The sequence below is a fragment of the Nylanderia fulva genome, unplaced genomic scaffold, assembly GCF_048542155.1.
Source record: "Nylanderia fulva isolate GAGA-0341 unplaced genomic scaffold, ASM4854215v1 Scaffold10, whole genome shotgun sequence".
Classification (NCBI taxonomy): domain Eukaryota; kingdom Metazoa; phylum Arthropoda; class Insecta; order Hymenoptera; family Formicidae; genus Nylanderia; species Nylanderia fulva.
This window is the reverse complement of record NW_028189193.1, coordinates 1,992,179-2,003,719: the sequence shown is the minus strand read 5'-3', so window position 1 is coordinate 2,003,719 and position 11,541 is coordinate 1,992,179. Positions and strand designations below refer to the sequence as shown.

The 11,541-nt window shown below is 35.2% G+C and overlaps 3 protein-coding genes across 3 annotated transcripts; 2 read left to right on the top strand and 1 right to left on the bottom strand.

Moving 5' to 3' along the window:
- Window positions 1–195: 195 nt before the first annotated feature.
- LOC114943572 (uncharacterized) lies at window positions 196–4,267 on the top strand. The gene is given in 13 exon segments (XM_029319216.2): window positions 196–533; window positions 798–875; window positions 951–1,045; window positions 1,124–1,192; window positions 1,303–1,449; window positions 2,021–2,096; window positions 2,174–2,227; window positions 2,229–2,362; window positions 2,480–2,624; window positions 2,780–2,995; window positions 3,299–3,420; window positions 3,492–3,627; window positions 3,741–4,267. Coding segments are annotated over 13 exon segments (1,854 nt in total). The 5' UTR covers window positions 196–251; the 3' UTR covers window positions 4,041–4,267.
- LOC114943574 (lethal (2) k01209) lies at window positions 4,196–9,140 on the bottom strand. Its single transcript, XM_029319217.2, has 12 exons — window positions 8,742–9,140; window positions 8,055–8,178; window positions 7,535–7,695; window positions 7,315–7,445; window positions 6,417–6,587; window positions 6,181–6,287; window positions 5,892–6,062; window positions 5,733–5,804; window positions 5,408–5,659; window positions 5,107–5,316; window positions 4,737–4,922; window positions 4,196–4,646 (listed from the first exon to the last, which is right to left on the bottom strand). Exons 3-12 carry the CDS (start codon window positions 7,588–7,590, stop codon window positions 4,335–4,337), a joined length of 1,668 nt encoding a protein of 555 aa, XP_029175050.1. The 5' UTR covers window positions 7,591–7,695; window positions 8,055–8,178; window positions 8,742–9,140; the 3' UTR covers window positions 4,196–4,334.
- Rab10 (RAS oncogene family member Rab10) lies at window positions 8,592–11,374 on the top strand. Its single transcript, XM_029319218.2, has 5 exons — window positions 8,592–9,172; window positions 9,834–9,894; window positions 9,988–10,126; window positions 10,218–10,307; window positions 10,430–11,374. Exons 1-5 carry the CDS (start codon window positions 9,046–9,048, stop codon window positions 10,613–10,615), a joined length of 603 nt encoding a protein of 200 aa, XP_029175051.1. The 5' UTR covers window positions 8,592–9,045; the 3' UTR covers window positions 10,616–11,374.
- The last annotated feature ends 167 nt before the right edge of the window (window positions 11,375–11,541 follow it).

Here is an 11,541-nt window from a genome sequence, read left to right as displayed (position 1 = left end):
ATTCTTCAAATATTTCGAACCCTCGAACATCAAACACAGTTCTGCAACCATCTGAAAACAGCATTGAAGTCGTCGTCATCGTTTGCTAAACAATTACGAGCCAGGCAATAAATGAATTATCATTAGCTAATGAAATTGATATTTTCGATCTTTTAAAGATCGTTCGAGATGAACGAAATAGAGAAGCCTCGACTGTTGAACGATACAAATCGCGTGAGTGATTTTTGCATTTTTTAAATAAAATTTCAAACATGCCCGGGGGTGTCGTATTTCTTGTCTGCATTCCCACCCTGAGCTATGAACACGAACTTGTGTTCGGTGTGCCGCTGAAATGTTCCAAGAAAATCGAAAAGAACAAGAGTAAAATCGCAGTATCGCCTAAGGTGGATCTACGTCTGAAAGAAGTGAAAACGCGCACAGAATTGCTCTCGATCAATGATGACGACGACGAAGACGACGACGTCGGTATTAGGAAGCGCATTCGTGGATATTCAGCGCGATCGAAAACGCCAGTTTTCGTGTCGATGGAAACGGTAGAATATAAAAAAACATCACTATTAAAATTATCAATTATTATAAAATTATTAATTATTAGAATTCTGAAAAAATAAATATGTTACTATATATTTTACAATCAAACGTATATAATTATAGTTTAAATTCCACATATTTTTCTATTATTACTCTTTTCAAATTATTCATCTTTAAAAAACAAAAATCAAATTATTCTTCATAAATCGATATTCATAGAATCAAATTATTATTTCGCTAACAATAAGAGTTGCATTCTATCGCAGGTGCTGCAAGAGCTCCTCAAAAAGCTAAAAGTAGAACATGTCGTATGGTGCAAGGATAAAGAGGATATGTATTATGAGGTATAGAAAAAATTGCAAATATTTCTTTTTCATTTCTAAATGTTTGTAAATCCAAACGAAATTTTCCGGTGCAAGGTGATATTCCCGGTCCCTGCTGGCGAACCCTGCGAAAATTGCATACATTGTCTCACTGAGATGGGTATTGGTGTTAAAATGAACTCGATAGTAAGGTGATTTATGCTAAGCTGAAGATCTTACGCATACGATATAAGTTCAGCATCATGACGATGTTGATTAATTTTTTTCAGCGTAATCCCGACACAATGTACGTATAGCGGTGCAGGATTGCCGGCTGTCAAAGATGACGTTGTTCGCAGGTTTCTCTAATTAATCTTGTTAATGAAATTAATATGAAAGTACAGAGAATTAAATTATTTAAAAAAACATTATTTAACATATATAATATATATACATATTTTATGTTCAGGCGAAAGGAATCGGAAGAGCATAAGAATGCTTGGAATGCTTTCGTAGACTCTATCAGATCAAAATTGACAGTGAAACAGGTGGTCGATGGTGTTCGCAGCGGCGGTGATCTTACTTTTGATTACGTGCTACTAGTATTAACTGCGGAGTAAGAAGGCAAAAATTATTATTATCGGTTTTTTTATATACGCTATTCCTAGATAAATAATTGATCAGAAATACGAGTTTTTTTCGATATCTAACATTATCGAAAACTAACATTCTTATCCCTTATTATTAACAATTTTGTTGAATACAATTATCAAATATAAAATTACCATATTACTTCAATAAATAAATTCTATCGAGATTCAATCTGCAATATTTTTTTTTAATTATGAGAAATATATATTTCAAATAATAATTTAAATATTATAAAGCAAATTTATAGTACTTGAAAATCCAAATTAAATTAAGAATATTGCAGTACTTCTTCCGGTCCGTGTTGCCCGTAACTAACAATAAGTCTTTGTACTTTTCGGAAAGTCTCGTCATTCATCGCTTCTCTGATCGCTTCGTTTAATGTGCGTTCCAGCGCTCGTTGTTTAGTTGTGCTCAATCCATCGTAGAAACTGAATGAACAGAGTGTAAACATTATATAATGCCATCCCTTTAATATTTACATTCGGTTTTTAATAATTCGCGCATAACTTTTAACTGCAAGAATTACAATCTTACAGCTGTCTTGCTGCACTCGGCCTTATCGAGAACAATGCGCCTAACGTCGTTGCAGCTATGCTAGTTTCTCCTCTTATGGTATAAAACCTTTTAATGCAACATTATTAATTATTCATTTTCATATTTCTCTGATCGTGTCATCTCGTTGATCAAAGGGACCTGTAATGTCTCTGACCTTCGGGACTATCATAGCCGACAGAGATCTGCAAGGTGGTCGGCCTGAAGAGTTTGATGCTCGGTATTTTTCTATCAATTCTCTTCGGATTTATATTCGGTCTTATCCTCGGTACAACCGAGATGCCTTGGGGTTACAATGATTGGCCAACCGAAGAAATGAAGGGTAGGCACGTATCGTTAAAAACAATCAGTTGCAATTTATCATGCAATAACTGCATTGCTGCAACTTTCAATTATAATCGCCTCAATTATAAATTTCATTTAAATAACGTTTTTTCCTGTAGAGGCAACTACAGATCGCTTTGGATGGGTGTTCTTTGGGCTCTTCCATCTGGCACAGGTGTCGCAGTCGCTTTGATGCAAGGTAGCAATGGGCCATTAATTGGCGTCGCTATATCGGCTTCATTATTGCCACCAGTTGTTAACTGTGTAAGAAACAACAGAGCGCATATGGTAGAAAAATAAATAGTCTGATACAACAATTACAATTGTAAAGATATCCATTATCTTTTTTTCTTTTGCTAGGATTGGCGTCAACGAGCATTCGTATATTGATCGAAGAGACATATATTTATTTTTTCCAGGGTTTATTTTGGGCTCTGGGATGCATATGGCTCATATATCGGCCTATAAAAATGCCCCACATCAAAGGCGAATCTTATACGGATTTTAATAGCTCGTACACTTATATCTATAGCAATTACTTGCCCGTAGAATTCTTTTGCAACGGCATTATCAGCGCGTGTCTGACGTTTATCAACGTAATATGCATCTTTATTACGGCGATAATAGTCTTGAAGGTAACTAAATTAACACGCGATGTAATGACTGATAATAGCCGAGAACAATCACAAATTATTGCTATGTATATAGCTTGCCTCGCTTTTGTTACGTCATCGCGATAAAGAACATATATATACATCGCGCAACCTATTACAAAATTTAATTATCAAAATATATGCAAGCATATTGATAACCGCGCGCAATAATTAATCGTGCGATAGTTTATCGATTTTGTTAATACATTACATTATATACTTTCTTATCGTTATGCGTCATATGTTATTTTTATCTCCGCTGTAATGACTCAATCAAAACCGTAGATTAAAGAAGTGGCCGCACCGTATACATCCACGCCGGAATTGCGCCGGTTTTGGGAGCATGACATCCGTTTGGTTCGCGATAAGAATATCTCTTCCAGAGATAACAGTTCCCTGGATTCGAGGTAATAAAAAAAACCGAATGTAAATATTTAAAGGGATGGCATTATACAATATTTACACTCTGTTCATTCAGTTTCTACGATGGATTGAGCAAAACTAAACAACGAGCGTTGGAACGCACATTAAACGAAGCGGTCAGAGAAGCGATGAATGACGAGACTTTCCGAAAAGTACAAAGACTTAGTTACGGGCAACACGGACCGGAAGAGGTACTGCAATATTCTTAATATAATTTGGATTTTCAAGTACTATAAATTTGCTTTATAATATTTAAATCATTATTTGAAATATATATTTCTCATAATTAAAAAAAATATTGCAGATTGAATCTCGATTTGGTCTTCAGAATCGAAGAAACGTAAAGAAAGGCGACAGTGTCGAGGAGATAGTAAGCAGAGATCTCCGCTCGCACAAAGGTTTAACTAATTCTGGCAATACGAGCGAAGACTTAGCCGCGTTGGACCGTTTAATTACGTATCTTCTGAGCCCAAATAATCCCCCTAATAGCAATTTAGATTCGTGGAGACGTTCTCATCGAGCTAGTTCACGAGGATACAGACAGTTACGTGGCAATGCTGCCGATCTCGCCGAAACTGGTGATGTTGGCACAACGCCTCTTTGAGCATAAATTAATATCTAAACAAAAATCCCAAAACATTGTAAAACTAGCAATATAATAACAAGTTTTTAATTTAAAAGCGATAAATATATATAAAAAAGCGATAAATAAATTCTCTGTAAAATACAACCTGTAAACAAGGATGCAATACATATAAATGCTGATATAACACACTTTTTATTAAATATGTGACAGATTATTTTAATATCTGTATCACAATGTACACAACGTAGCGAATATATATATATAAATATATATATATATATATATATAAGTACTTTAGAGATCTATACCTATTTAATCATCGGATGGCTCGGTGCCAAAGTATCTATCGCCAAAATTGCCGATGCCAGGTAATACATAGAACTTTTCGTTTATCTCAGGATCAAGTGCTGAAGTGACGATCTTTACTCGAGGGAAGGCGTACGCAATAGAGTGCACGCCGGATTCCGCCATCAGTAAAGATGCCAACAACACATTTTCCTCAGCAACATCATGATCTAATAGCACCCTGATCGCCATGATTGCGGCGGCACCGGTCGCAACAGTAGCATCCATTAATATTACCCTATAGTCTTTGATGTCCTTTGGTAATCGAAGGTAATACAACTATGTGCGGGAAATTAAATATATTACGATTGGTGAGAAAATTTAAAGAAAATTGTTTTACGTAAAAGAAAAGTTTACATGAATACTTACTTCGGGCTCGCCAGTCTGTTGATTAGTCTGAATAAGAATCTTTCCTATGCGTATGTCCTTACATACGTCCCGAACAGCCTGTTCCATAGTTTCGCCGGCACGCAATATCGACACGCCGCATATCTTATCTGTTGCACCCCGCTTGCCGCTGTACAGCACTCCTTGTGGTGTTTCGACGGTTACATCCTTCACATAAAAAAAACAATATGCTGTGATATGCCAACCTCTCTTTAATACATAGATATCAATTTAACAGCAAATTGAATATTTATTAATGAGCACAATGTGCGTCATAAATAATCTAATTGATCAAAGTTCACTTCTCTTATAAGTAACAAAAAAAAAGAATAAAATGCACGTGTATATTTACCTCAAAAGGCAATAGAGACAATGCATATTCGATGACCAGACGAATCAATCGTTTAGAGTAAAAAATAAATTCGTCTCTATACGTGTCCTTGTTACGTATAAATGTATGAAGACCCTTTATCTGTGGTGTGTCTGGAAGTAAGTATAATGATGAAGGCAACGGCTGACCAATGTACGAGTGCGCCAACTTCTCCCTCAATTTGAAACCTCTCTAAAAGTGACACATACAAATCGATAGCACAGATAATAATTTTATAAACAATGTTATGTCAAATAAGGCTAAATAAAAGCTGGCAATTTACCAATTGAAGTTGAGTATGAACGTGTTGTACAATGAGTTCTATGGCTACTTCGTTATCTCCTCCGCGCGGTACAATGATATCTGCATGAACCATAAGAGGCGCTATATAATAATAAAACGACGGCTGAACATGTTGCATATACTGTTTCAATACACCCTCCAGATCTCTGCCTCTTTGTGAAATATCCCTCTTCAAACGTCTGGCTAGTCTGACATCCGCATCGGTATCGACGAAAACTTTCATGTCACACATCTTATGAAACATTTGTTTTGTTACTTTCAATCTTTTACGTTATGCAATCTTTAATATCTTTTTATTTGCTTACTTTCAATACGTCGACGTTGTAGAAAGTTAGTATTCCTTCAAAGATAATGACGTTGGCACCATACATGGTTTTCTACCAAACAAAAGAGGAAATAACTATAAATTGCATTGATTATTTGCACACAGAACAAAAAAAATAGCAACGAGTATGTCAACTTACCGTTCTGCTTTCCCTACGATGTGTTACAAAATTATAAATCGGAACTTCTATCATGCGTCCTTCCTTCAATCGCTGCACTGTAGTCTTGAGGAGTTCGAAATCGAACGCATCAGGGTGATCGAAGTTGTACTCATTGCGCGCAGCCATCTCATGCTGCTTCTCGTTTAACACCTGTGTTCGATGTCTATTACATTATCAAATTATTTTTTATACTAGTGATAAACATGCTAAATTGAGCGAATATAAAGATATTTTCACTAAATTCTATTGATTAGAATGTTTAACGTACTTTATAAAAGGAGTCCATACTGAGGAGAGTCACCCATGGTACATCTAGAGATTCTATAATTTTAGTTGCAACTGTTGTTTTCCCAGAAGCACTGCCACCACAGATACCTATTGCACAAAATATCTTTTAATAATACAAATAAAAAAAATATTTATTTATTTTATATAAATAATTGATATTATATATGAAACAATTAAAAATTAATAATAATTAACAATAAAAATGCCTATACCAACCAATTACAAAAGGTTCTACTTGTTGACCAGCTGAATTGTACCAAGGAGGTCTACCAGCTGTATAAATGGTTCGTGTTTTGCTTCTCAGGATGGATTCTGCAGATGTCTTCTTACTCGATTGTGACATACTGGTAGTGCGTTGTCTACGTGATCTTGGAGATTTTTGTGAACCTATAACAATTATATAATAGATTTTTCTTTGCTCTTTTAAATTTTTGAGAGATTTTTATATAATCAATATTTCTTTCTCAAACATATTAATATAGTGATACATGTATTTAATTTCTATTTTATATACTGTGAGAAATAAACAATAAAAAGATTTAACAATTATAATTATCAGGATTAAAGAAATAGGATTAAAAAGAGGAGAAGGGTTTTCTATACTTCTATCCAGTCTTCATTATGAATTCATTAAGGGATTTGTGGCATTTGATTGTTTGCATCTTCTCTTACAAGTGCAATTTCATAGGACCACTAAGTTTGTAACCAATCCATCTGTATGGGACTTTAAAAATACGACACATTAATTATACAATACACAAAAAAATCTATTTTTATTTCATTAAGATAAATTTCATTAAAATCACTCATTTACTGATAAGATTGATCAGCTGATGTAATATCAACAAATTATAACTTCGATTTTTGTCAAGATATCATTTCGTTATCAACATATATCTAAATCAATCTTATAAATTGACATATATAAATCCAAAAAAAGTCTGTAGAAAATGTTTAATTTTATCTCACAAATTCCACAAGTAAAATAAAAATCATCGACAACATATATGTAAGATCACATGGAATTCACATGGCATCCAGCCATGTTTAACTTGTCGAAGAAGGGATAATCAGACCTGAAGGCACATAAGAAAATTGATCCAAATGAATTTACCTGTGGACGGTGGACGTGGAGATTGCGGTGTCGGAGTGCTGACGTCGGAGGGCCTGTAGTGTTCGGCATCCTCGCACAACTCGTCCGCGAGGAAGATCTCGCGATCGTCCAGGCACACGTCGCCGTCGTCGCTGCGGAGAAAATTTCCACGATAAGAAAACATATGTATGTCTGTCTACCGTTTGAGCGAATGCAACAACAAGCTCTCGAACTACCCTACCTCTCGGAACTCGCTGAACTGGGTGGCTCGAACGGATGCTGCACCTTAGCTGCCATACTCCGTCGACTCCGATGACTCTCGGGGACCCGTCACCTTCTGACGACGTCAACGTCAACGTGCACGATCGCTGGCGATCTACTACGTCGTTCGTGAGCGCGACACTGCGAATGGGACACGTTTAATGCAGCGAACACGCGGTAACGCACAGTATCACGTACAGTGTCATTTCCTAGATCGTGGGAAAAATCCCCACCACTCCGTCATCTCGATGCATTTCACGCATGCTTGCAAACGCGCGCAACCGACCACGTGACTCTATGCTTTGCCAACAAAATTGTCAACATACGACATGTTACGTTTCAAAATGCATAAATGTATACATCAATCTTTCTTGTTTTTTCTTACATATACGTGTAATGACGACTGATAAAGATTTCAAAAAAGAGATCATGCTTGCGTACGTATTGATAAACGAGAATAAATCAATAAAACTTTGGTATTTTACGTGCGTGTTCGTTACCATATTTTCCATTTTTGTTACTTCCGTAGATATTATCTGGGCAGCATTTGTTATCTAGGAACTTCCTCTTCCACATGATAATATTCCAAGCGATATTCGGCCTGAAATATCCAGCGTTTATAACCTGCAATAAAAAAACAGTAAAATGTAATCAAAAATTATATTAAACCAAGCAAATTGAAATAGATATAATTTCCGAAAGATATAGCGTACAATTTTGCTTATTTTCAATCAAATATAAATAATAATTCTGCATCTTAATCAAATATAATACAATGAAAAAAGCACTCGCGAGAATCTCCCCGGTAACGAAAGGGTTGCGTTCCAAAATTTCCTCCTCGGAGTAAAGTTCGATCGACCAATCAGCGCGAAAGAAAAAAAATACTTCGCCCAGATTGGTCGATCAAATCGTGCGCTCCAAGAGGGAATTTAATTTTGAAACGACCAAGCGGGCTTCTGTCAGAAACCATATACAGGCTCCTACGTAGAACAATATATTTTTAATATCACATTCTTATTCCATCCATAGAAGCCTGTGCGAGAGAACTCGACGCAGTGTCACGTCATGCACTTTTATCCAGCCGGTAACACTGGACCGCTCGATCCGGCCGAGTAGCGCGCGTACACAAGTGCACGTAGAGAGAGAGACAGAGTGAAGCAGGCGAGAGAAGGAGAAGGCAAAGTTACCCCGAGTCTACCCTCGATGGCTTCTGCGTCGTGTTGACTCGGTCGCGTGACGTCGCGCCGTCTTTTAATAGTACGCCGCCTCCTCTACGACCGGTTCGCCCGTGCACGACACAGAAGAGAGGATATACGCGCACGGCTCTCTCTCGTCCGGAGAGACGCGCCCTCGTTCGACCTTGGGCGGCTATAACCGGTGCGTGACGCTCGATGCGGAGAGTCATCGTCGCTGCTGATCGCTGAAGAGGCTCCTCTATTTACCTCCCTCTCGGCGCCGTCGAACTCCTAGACGCGTAATAACCGCGGCGAAATGGCGAAGAAGACGTACGATCTGCTCTTCAAGCTGCTCCTCATCGGCGACTCCGGCGTCGGCAAGACCTGCATACTCTTCCGCTTCTCGGACGATGCCTTCTCCACGACGTTCATTTCTACGATAGGTGAGAGAGAGAGAGAGAGAGAGATTAAAAAATATAGATATGAAAGTATGATAATTTATATGGATACGTGTATATATATTTGTACATGTGTATGGATAGAAAGACCGGGAATCGTGAATTCCTCCGTTGACGACTTGCGGATGATTAGGTTAGAAAACGCGGTTATCGTTGAAAAAAAAAAGCAGTCGTCACGCCTCATTCTGTTAAATCAAACGCGATAAAGCCGATCGCTACTTTGTTTTGTGTGCAAAAGTTTATGCGTGTATATATATTCACGTATGAACGTCAATCAGGATGCAATTACGAGCGTGTTTTCTCGTAAAAAAGTGATCATTGTACTTTGCTTTCACGAGATTTCACTGATACATGTATCAATTTAACAACGTCAATTACGACGCTTTAATGTATATTCTGCAAAAGAGTTCTTTTATAAGTATTTTTTTTATTTTATATAATTATATAATATTTTTTATATATTTAATTAAAAGTTGACAGAACATATAGATTAAATATATATATATATATAATACATATAAATAAAACTATACATACACATATAAATATATATATACATAGATATAATTTCTTGAAATTCTATAGACAAATGTTTTATATCTTTTTTTAAATTTGTGTAATGTAAAATTTTTTTTTCTTTTTATAGGTATTGATTTTAAAATCAAGACAGTGGAATTAAGAGGAAAGAAAATCAAATTACAGATATGGTGAGTTTTATATATACAGTCATATACATATATATATATATATATATATATACTTAAAAAGAAATCAATGTATTGATGTATATATATTTGCAGGGACACAGCTGGACAAGAAAGATTTCACACTATTACGACATCATATTATAGAGGTGCTATGGGAATTATGCTGGTCTACGATATTACTAACGAAAAAACATTTGAAAATATTGTGAAGTGGTTGAGAAATATTGATGAAGTAAATATATAACTTATTACATATGTATAATATTTTAGCATATGTTATGTTTAAAACAAACAATAATTTTAACTATAAATATTTCCTGCAGCATGCAAACGAAGATGTGGAGAAAATGATATTAGGAAATAAGAGTGATATGGAAGAAAAACGTGTGGTCAGCACTGAAAAAGGAGAAGCGGTAAATACTTTTAATTATTACATACATATTTTAATATATTATGATAAAACAATATGGTAAAATTAATCGATTATCAAAAATACAAGGTATAGTTTCAATAAATAAAATTTTCTCATTTACAGATAGCAAGAGAACATGGCATTAGATTTATGGAGACGTCTGCGAAAGCAAATATTAATATCGATCGAGCATTTAGTGAGCTAGCAGAAGCAATATTGGACAAAACACACGGCAAGGAACCACAAGATGCACCCGACAGAGTGACTGTTGATCGAAGAGTAGAAAGAAGTTCGAATCGGTGCTGCTAATTTTATATATTATTTATTTTAACGGTGCATGATGAACTATATATCAGCTCGTGCCACACTTGGGATAGAGTTCTTAATAGATTTAGAGCATAATTTAAAGCATAATAATATACTTAAACATTTCAAGACACTGCCTGATCAGATGTAATCCAATCTCACTTTTGCTCTGGTAAAAACACATTTTTCTATGCTGCAATCAAAACAGACATTGGTAAAAAACATTATTTGATCCAATATATTTGAAAGTTTATGTATTATATTCCTAATATTTGAAAATTGTATTTCGTATTCTGTATTAAAAAATTCTTGTGTAATTATATTTACACAAGTGTCAACAAATTTTAAACAATTGCTCCTTTTCATGCATATATTATGGATTTATATCTATAATATACAACTTGAAATTTCATTAGTTTACATGAATGACGAAACATGTTTGCATAAACATGGAAGTTTTTGTAATGAACCTTCATGTTTCATGTGAAACCACCATTGCATTGTTGCACGAACAAAGAGAACTAGGACATATTGTTTGTTACGAGGCTGCAATTTGTTACCATGTTGAGTGATGTGAGTATGAGAGTGTCAGCTTTGATCTTGATAAATCTTTTTAGACATTAAAAGCTTTCCTCCATGGATAATTGCACCAAACACGTGCTTATTTGTATATTAAGTTAAGGTGAAAAAGTTTAAAACCAAAAGCTTATACAGTTTTGTGTACGGCCGATTTACTATAAATATAAATATCCACAATTTCGATATTATTTTGTTGTTATTTCCTAAAAACACACATATGAATCTTGCATGAGATATTTTTAAATGCAAAAATTAGATATATAAATGTCAATTATATGTCAACTATTTATATATAAAAAATTCTAAAAATATAAGATTTAAATTATAAATAACCTATATTTTTTGTATAT

Coding starts and splice junctions, on each gene's coding strand:
- LOC114943574 (XM_029319217.2), bottom strand. CDS start 7,590: ATGGCAGCTAAGGTGCAGCATCCGTTCGAGCCACCCAGTTCAGCGAGT. Junction 7,446..7,534: donor AGTTCAGCGAGTTCCGAGAG/GTAGGGTAGTTC, acceptor TTTTCTCCGCAG/CGACGACGGCGACGTGTGCC. Junction 6,288..6,416: donor AGTAGAACCTTTTGTAATTG/GTTGGTATAGGC, acceptor TTTGTGCAATAG/GTATCTGTGGTGGCAGTGCT.
- Rab10 (XM_029319218.2), top strand. CDS start 9,046: ATGGCGAAGAAGACGTACGATCTGCTCTTCAAGCTGCTCCTCATCGGC. Junction 9,173..9,833: donor GACGTTCATTTCTACGATAG/GTGAGAGAGAGA, acceptor TTCTTTTTATAG/GTATTGATTTTAAAATCAAG. Junction 10,308..10,429: donor GCACTGAAAAAGGAGAAGCG/GTAAATACTTTT, acceptor TCTCATTTACAG/ATAGCAAGAGAACATGGCAT.